We start from the raw sequence: 7,808 nt of genomic DNA on the forward strand, positions 1-7,808 counted from the left end.
GATATGTGTGTGTGTGTGTGTGTGTGTGTGTGTGTGTGTGTGTGTGTGTGTGTGTGGTATTGTGCCGGTTAGGTTAGGTATCTAGAATGGTGAGAAGAGAGCATTTCATCCCTTGGAGCTTGATTTACAGGAACTAAATTTTGGTCTTCTGGAGAGCAGCAAGTATTCCTCTAACTTTGAATAAACTCTCCAGAATCTCCACAAAATATCCAGATGTATATATCCCTGTGTGATCTGAAGAAAGAGCCCCAGTTTCTGGCTCTGTAGCTACACCCTCTGCAATCATGGAAACTTCATCCAGTCCAATGATACACTTTACAGTTTTCCTTCTAACAGTCTTTCCAGAGCTCTCTTCACATCTTTATTCCTCAGACTATAAATGAAGGGGTTCAGCATGGGGGTGACCACAGTATACATTACCGAAGCACTTGCAGCAGAATGTGAGCTTTGGACCACAGCAGAACTGACGTACACTCCGAGGCCTGTACTATAAAATAAGGAGACAATGGAAAGGTGAGAGGCACATGTAGAAAAGGCCTTGTACTTCCCTTTAACTGAAGAGACAGAACGTATGGAGGACACTATCTTGAAATAAGAGTAAAGGATGCCACTGAAGGAAATGGCTGCCAACATAACAGGTACAAGATTCATTATGAGGTGACTTGGAAAGTTGTCTGAGCAGGTGAGTTGGGACAGCTGATTAAGCTCACAGAAGAAGTGAGGGATTTCCACATCTCCACAGAAGGTCAACTGTAGTACAATTAAGCTCTGTAAGAAGGCATGGAAAATGCTGACAACCCAGGACAGCAGAAGCAGCAGGATACAGAGACGGTGGTTCACAATGACTGTGTAATACAGTGGGTGACAGATAGCCACATATCGGTCATAGGCCATCACAGCCAGGAGAAAGTTGTCCAATTCTGCGAAAACCAGGAAGACACACATCTGGCTAATACAGTGTACATAGGTGATGGTCTTGCTCTGGGTGTGTATATTTACCAGCATCTTTGGGATGGTGGTGGAGGTGAAACAGATGTCTACAAAGGATAGGTTAACAAGGAAGAAGTACATGGGTGTATGCAAATGAGACTGTGTGATGATAGCCATGATGATGAGCAGGTTCCCAAGCACTGTTACCAGGTACATGGACAGGAACAGTGCAAAAATGAGGAATTGAAGGTGTGGGTTTTCTGAAAATCCAAGAAGAAAAAAACTTGAAAATCTTCTTGTGCTGTTCCCTGATTCCATCAGTCACATGTGTCTAAAGGAAAGGGAACAAGGCTCTTATTCTCACATTCCTGATATATGTGATATGGTACATCTTATGTTTCCAACAAATTAACTTCTGAATTGTTTTCATGGAATTGTTCAACTTAAGGAGTCCCTCCTGGTAATTGTGATAGACATTCCTTACACTCTCTGAACCATTCCATTAAAAGGTTCCAAAAAATACTACAATTTGAATGGGAAATTATTATGAAAAAATATTGTGAGGGATTAATATAGTTCAGGCTGTGTTTAGAGATTTATACATGTTGGTAACAACAAAAAGAATTTCACATATGTGGATGAATGAATAGAATATAGGTAAACAAAAAATACAATCTTCTCTCTTTGGGGTGATTGTATGACATATTTACCATGTATAGATTCAGCAGATTTCACCGTTTTAATAATGTGAACACACACAGAGACAAGCTCGCTCTCTCTCTCTCTCTCTCTCTCTCTCCCTCCTTCTCTCTCTCTCTCTCTCTCTCTCTCTCTTTAACACAAAAGACAAAGAGCACCGTGAGAGGGGTGAGAAGAAGGGATGGAGAGAGGGAGGGAGAGAAGGAGAGAAGAGAGAAGAGAGAGAGAGAGAGAGAGAGAGAGAGAGAGAACTAAAAATTTAAAAGCAGTTATCTTTTAACAGGACAAGGAATAATGATTCAGTGAAGAATATCAAAGCATATATAATTGAAAGGGAAGAGAGAAGCTGTCTTTATTTGTCTGTAATGTGCCTGCGTATATCTGATATTTATGTATCTTGGGGGATTCACACCCAGGACTTTCTGCATAGGAACCAGATAACATTCTGACCTGGTCATTCAGTGTAGTGGGATGTTCTGTGCTTCATAGGATGTTGAGAAACATCCCAGCCTCTAATGAAGCTTCCCTGTATGACAGATGCTAGTTGTAGACACTGAAGAGTGAAATTGCTTCACACCAAGAATTACAATTTGACCTAAAAGCAAAATTGTTATATCAGTATGGATATAATTATAAATCTATGAAAAAGAACACAAAATATCATCCCAGTGGATCCACAGGCTCAAATATACAGTACTCTACATGGTGTGAAACAGGTAATCTGTACTATGAACATTCATTTTCAGATGTCCCTGGCTCTTATTTAGTGGGAAGATAGGGAGAGAAGTAGAAAAGCAAACTGGAGGAGATATATAAGGCATAATGACAGACCTAGAATCCTGCTGGAGCATTTCATACACAATGTTTGAGCCAGGAGCACACATACTATGTAGAGAGAGAGAGTTTAAGATATAATAAGATCCCCTGACACAGAAAAGGGCAGCATCACATAATCTTTATTCCTTGGTACCTTGAGATTATGGAGATTTTTTCATTTCATTTAGTATCATCACTACTTTTATTTATTCAAAGTGCTGTGGCTCATTGTGACATATCTGCACTTTTATAATAGAGGATCTCAGTCACATTTCCCTGCTCTACTACATTTTCTCATGTGTCCTCTCTCTCACTCTTTCCTATTACCATGTCCACAATCCTACAGATTTTTAGGATGACATGTTTTCTTTAGTGTGGCTAAAGGTAGGGAAGCGCAAAGGAGTGAAAGGAAGGGTAATCATGATACCATGCAGTGTTGCTATTATGTTGTCCTTGATTGTGGCTTTTAATTTATCCCTAGTAACTTCTAATATGCATAGGATTCAGAGGGATAATTCCACACAAGTACACAGCATGCGATGGTCACATCAAGGGATTTAGTGCTGCTCTTTCCTTCAACATTTATTACTTACGTATGTTGTAAGGATTTACATTCCTCTGTTCTAAATTTGTTTAAAAAGCATGTAATAAATGATGTGTACATTTTTTAAAGTAACTTTTTAATTATTCTATGAAATAAATATTAGATGTGAATGTATACATAATAAGTTTCAAACTGGGATCCCCTTGGCATACTGCAGATCCTGAGGTCTTCAGCACTCATGAAGTATTATTTGGTATCAGTTTGAATCTCCTTTTCTCCTATGATCTATTTTCCTAGACTTCAGTGACATCCTCTACTTTATTTAACATTTTTATTTTTGTTTAGTGTGCTTCAATATGAACCAAATATCTAAAAGAACAATTTTTGATGACATTACAAGGGGTAAGTAACCTTTAATTGTATGTATTAGAGTTCCTTTATTTTTTTTCACAAATTGCCTGCTTGCCACTTATCCCTTTAATGTTCCTACGTATGTTTATGGTAATGTTTAAAAGTTTGTTTTGTATACCTGTATCTATTGCAATCAGCCACCATCAAACAATTGAAGACTTGAAAGTAAGCAAATATGTTTAAAACCACCTATAAATACATGGAGGCTGCTTTATCAAAACGTAATGTGTATCAAAGAGCTACATGTGCAAGTATGCTCAACTCAAGTTCATGGATGTTTCCTAGGTGATTTGTACCATGCAAATAATGAATAAATTGATGCTAGCCTCCCCCTTTGGGGTTATATCTTGTTGCAGATATGCAAATAACAAAAGAAGAAAAAACAAAGATGAAGAAACACGCTGGAAGCATGTAAAAATTACCTAATGGTGGCTGATTACAACAGGTACAGGTATACAAAACAAATTTTTAATTATTACCATAAACACATATATAGGAACATTAAAGGGATACGTGGCAAGCAGGCAATTTGTGAAAAATGAAAGAACTCTAATATGTACACTGAAAAAGTGCACTCCATACCAGAAATATAAAAGTTCCCACAACACAAAAAAGACTTCATAGACATTTTCAGTAGAGAAAGGAAGTGACCAATAACCTTATAGAAACATTGAGACTCAAAGACTGAAACAATACCTCTCTCTCTCTCTCTCTCTCTCTCTCTCTCTCTCTCTCTCTCTCTCTCTCTCTCTGTGTGTGTGTGTGTGTGTGTAAGAGGTGATGTTTAATAGCCATTTCTCAACAATGTGTAAGAATGTTTTCTACTGATGTTTCTCATCATCATAAAGACAATAAATCTTATTTAATACAAAAAATGGCTTTATTTCACTGCATGACAGCCCTTCATTCTTCCATTACTTTTAACCGTAAAGTTTATTGGGCAGTTCCTACACTGTAATGAACTTGAATGGCAATGTAAGCTTAGAGAAATCCCACTACACTAACAGGGACTGGCTCTCCAGTGACCTCAGATGGACAAACTTAGGATCAGTAGTTATCTTTGACACTCTCCTGCAGTGTCTACAGTGTTCTGAAACTCACCTGAATACTCTCTTTGAAGAGGTTCTCTGAATGATAGCTCAAGATTCTCCCTGGATGTTGGAAACTGAAGCTTTTAACCAGTTCACACAGCACAAAGAACTGGAAATACTTAATACTTAGAATGCAATGAGTTCTCTCTCTCCAGCTTCTGTCCAAGGCTGCATACTCTGAAGGTCGTCAGAAGATGAGCTTGAAATGTCCTATATTTGCTCGTTGGGCACATTTCCCTATTTTTACATCATTATCCTTTAAGCAGCTGATTACCCTCTGGGACACAGGTCTGGAAAGCCAAGAATTTAATTTTGCTGATTCCCAGGGACCAATGACCTTTGGTTGTCTCTTCTCCATAAACTACTTCTCTCTAGAGGTCTTGTGTCCTAGCAACTTTACCCCATTGACATTTTCCTATAGCTCAACACAAATGGCCTCTCTCAAGTTAATCTCATGAACCTTTAAAATATTAGTCAGTGCCTGGTACAAAAATCCCCAACGCTTTAGAAAATTGTCATCACCTCGTGTCTGAAAATATGTATGTATGTTTGTTTGCCTGTATACATGTAAGTGCACAATGTATGCACCTTCAGGGGCCAGAAGAGGGGATTAGATACTGTATAAATAGAGATAGGGATGGTTATGGGCTACAATGTGTGTTCCAGGAACGAAACCTGGACTGATGGCATGGTAGTAAATGTGCTAGCTTCTGCTCCACCTCACCAACCTCTCTTTGCCCTTATTGTACTTGGTCTTTGACAATTTCATACAAGTCTTATATACATTTTGATTGTTACAAATCAATCCCAACTCACCCCTCTTCCTACAGCTTCTTATTCCTGGTCCACCTTTCACCTTCAGCTTTCCCCCTTCTTATTATATTTTTATTTTTTTTCAGACTCACTGAAATTAAGTAGTATGTTTCTGGTCATAAGCGTAGATCTACACACTCAAGTCTGTTTGGGTCCTCAGTGGTCAAAAAACTAAAATGAATGACTATAAGAATTTGTCAGTAGTCAGTAGTTCATCAGGGAGGAGCAGAGCGCCATCTCCCTACTTCAGTCACAGTGATGTCATGGCGGTTTTGCTTTTGTCATGCTCGGAAGTAAGCATCTTGCATGTGTGTCTGTCTGTGTGGCTCTATATAAGATCGTTCCTACATGCAGTCAGTCATGAATTGGGGTGAGTATAAGGGTCCTGTTTAGAACTGTGCTTTCAGGTGTTACTTTCAGTAATGTGAACAGCCGTGCATCTACAGTCACCACTGTTCATTACAAAGATCTATTTCTCTAATTAGAGCTGGGAGTGTTAGAGGCCAGTTGGTTGAGTATTAACTGTATAAACTACCGACTTGACCAATATATGGAACGATTAAGTGGAAGTTATTTTTATTACTAATTTAATATGGGAGAGGACACGGAGGTGGCCTCTTCAGGTTCCACATCCCACTGCTATGCATCGCAACTAAGTTCCCCCTCCTTGACTCTTGGGAACCTCCACTATCCCAGGTCTCTGGCACTTCCTAGAGATTCCTACCACCCCGACCACTGGCAGCAGCAGATTTCCATTCATTTTCTTGGCTCTTTGGTTCTCTCTCCTGTCTTGACTTGAACCTGACAACACCCTTCCTTCCATTCCCATTCCCACCCAGTTCTCTCACTCTCTGTGTATCCTATGAGTATTTTATTCCCCATTCAAAGAGTGATTCAAGCATCCTTGCTTGGGCCTACATTCTTTTTTACTGAATATTTTTATTTACATTTCAAATGTTATCTCCTTTCCTCGTTTCCCATGCATAAACTTCCTATACCCTCCCCCTTCTTGTATGGAGGTGTTCTTCTACCCAACCACCTAACTCTTCCTTCCTCCCCACCCTGACATTCCCCTACACTGGGGAATACAGCCTTGGCGGGATCAAGGGTTTCTCCCATTGCTGCCCAACAAGGCCATCTTATGTTACATATGCAGCTGGAACCATGAGTCTGTCCATGTGTACTCTTTGGATGGTGGTTTAGTCCCTCTGAGCTCTGGTTGGTTGGTATTATTGTTTTTTATGGGGTTGCAAACACCTTCAGCTCCTTTAATCTTTTCTCTAACTCCTCCAATGGGAACCACATTGGCAGTTCACTGGATGACTGCCAGCATTCATCTCTGTATTTGTCGATGCTCTGGCAGAGCCTCTCAGGAGACAGTTATATCAGGTTCCTGTCAGCATGCACTATTTTATTCCCCATTCAAAGGGAGATTTAAGCATCCTTGTTTGGGCCTACCTCCTTGTTTAGCTTCTTTGGGTCTGTGGAGTATAGCATGGGTATCTTTTACTTTATGTCTAATATACACTTATAAGCGAGTATATATGCCATGCAGGTCCTTTTGGGTCTAGGTTACTTCATTCAAGGTATATCCATTTGCCTGCAACCTTCATGATGTTCTTGTTTTTAATAGCTAGATAGTATATTGTGTAACTCAGCCCCATTTTCTATATTGATTCTTTTGTTGAGGGACATCTGGGTAGTTTCCAGTTTCTGGCTAAGAACAAAGCTATTATGAACATATGAGACCCAGCAGTATGGTGGAGTGTGTTTTTGGAATATACCCAGAAGTGGTATAGCTGGATTTTCAGGTAGAACTATCTCCAGTTATCTGAGATACCACAAGACTGATTTTCAGAGTGGTTGCACAAATTTTCAATCCCATTAGCAGTGGAATAATGTTGCCCTTTCTCTGCACCCTTACCAACATGTGCTGTCACTTGAGTTTTTGATCGTGTCTATTCTGATGGGTGTAAAATAGAATTTTGGAGTCAATTTGATTTGCATTTCCATGATGACTTAAGATGCTGAACATTTTTAAGTTAATTTTTTAAATTTTATTGGATATTTAATATATTTACATTTCAAGTGTTATTCCATGTCCTGGTTCCCCCCTATCTCATACCCTCTTCCCCTGCTTCTATAAGAATGCTTCCCCTCCCACCCACCCACTCCCATATCTCTGCCCAGGCATTCCCCTACACTGGGGTATTGAGCCTTCAGTGGACTAAGGGCTTCTCTTCCTTTTGATGCCAGAAAATGCCATCCTTTGATACATGTGCGGCTGGAGCCATGGGTCCCTCCGTGTGTAAGTTTGGTTGGTTATTTAGTCCCTAAGACATCTGGTGTGCTCTGGTTGATTGATGTTGTTGTTCTTTCTATGGAGCTACAAACTCCTTCAGCTCCTTCAGTCATTTCTCTAACTCCTCCATTAGGGTCTGTTGCGCCCGCCTTGGCCGGCAAGGAAGACGCAACACAATCGGATTCTTCTCAACAGCCTTTAT

The 7,808-nt window shown here is 39.8% G+C and overlaps 1 protein-coding gene across 1 annotated transcript; it reads right to left on the minus strand.

Annotated features, from left to right (window-relative positions):
* Positions 1 to 315: 315 nt before the first annotated feature.
* Positions 316 to 1,248, minus strand: Or7a38 (olfactory receptor family 7 subfamily A member 38). Its single transcript, NM_001000710.1, has one exon. It carries the CDS (start codon positions 1,246 to 1,248, stop codon positions 316 to 318), a length of 933 nt encoding a protein of 310 aa, NP_001000710.1.
* Between the last annotated feature and the right edge of the window lie 6,560 nt (positions 1,249 to 7,808).

Source organism: Rattus norvegicus, chromosome 7, assembly GCF_036323735.1.
Source record: "Rattus norvegicus strain BN/NHsdMcwi chromosome 7, GRCr8, whole genome shotgun sequence".
Classification (NCBI taxonomy): Eukaryota; Metazoa; Chordata; class Mammalia; order Rodentia; family Muridae; genus Rattus; species Rattus norvegicus.

What these genes read in the sequence shown, in the direction of transcription:
- Or7a38 (NM_001000710.1), bottom strand. Translation starts at nt 1,248, where the DNA reads ATGGAATCAGGGAACAGCACAAGAAGATTTTCAAGTTTTTTTCTTCTT.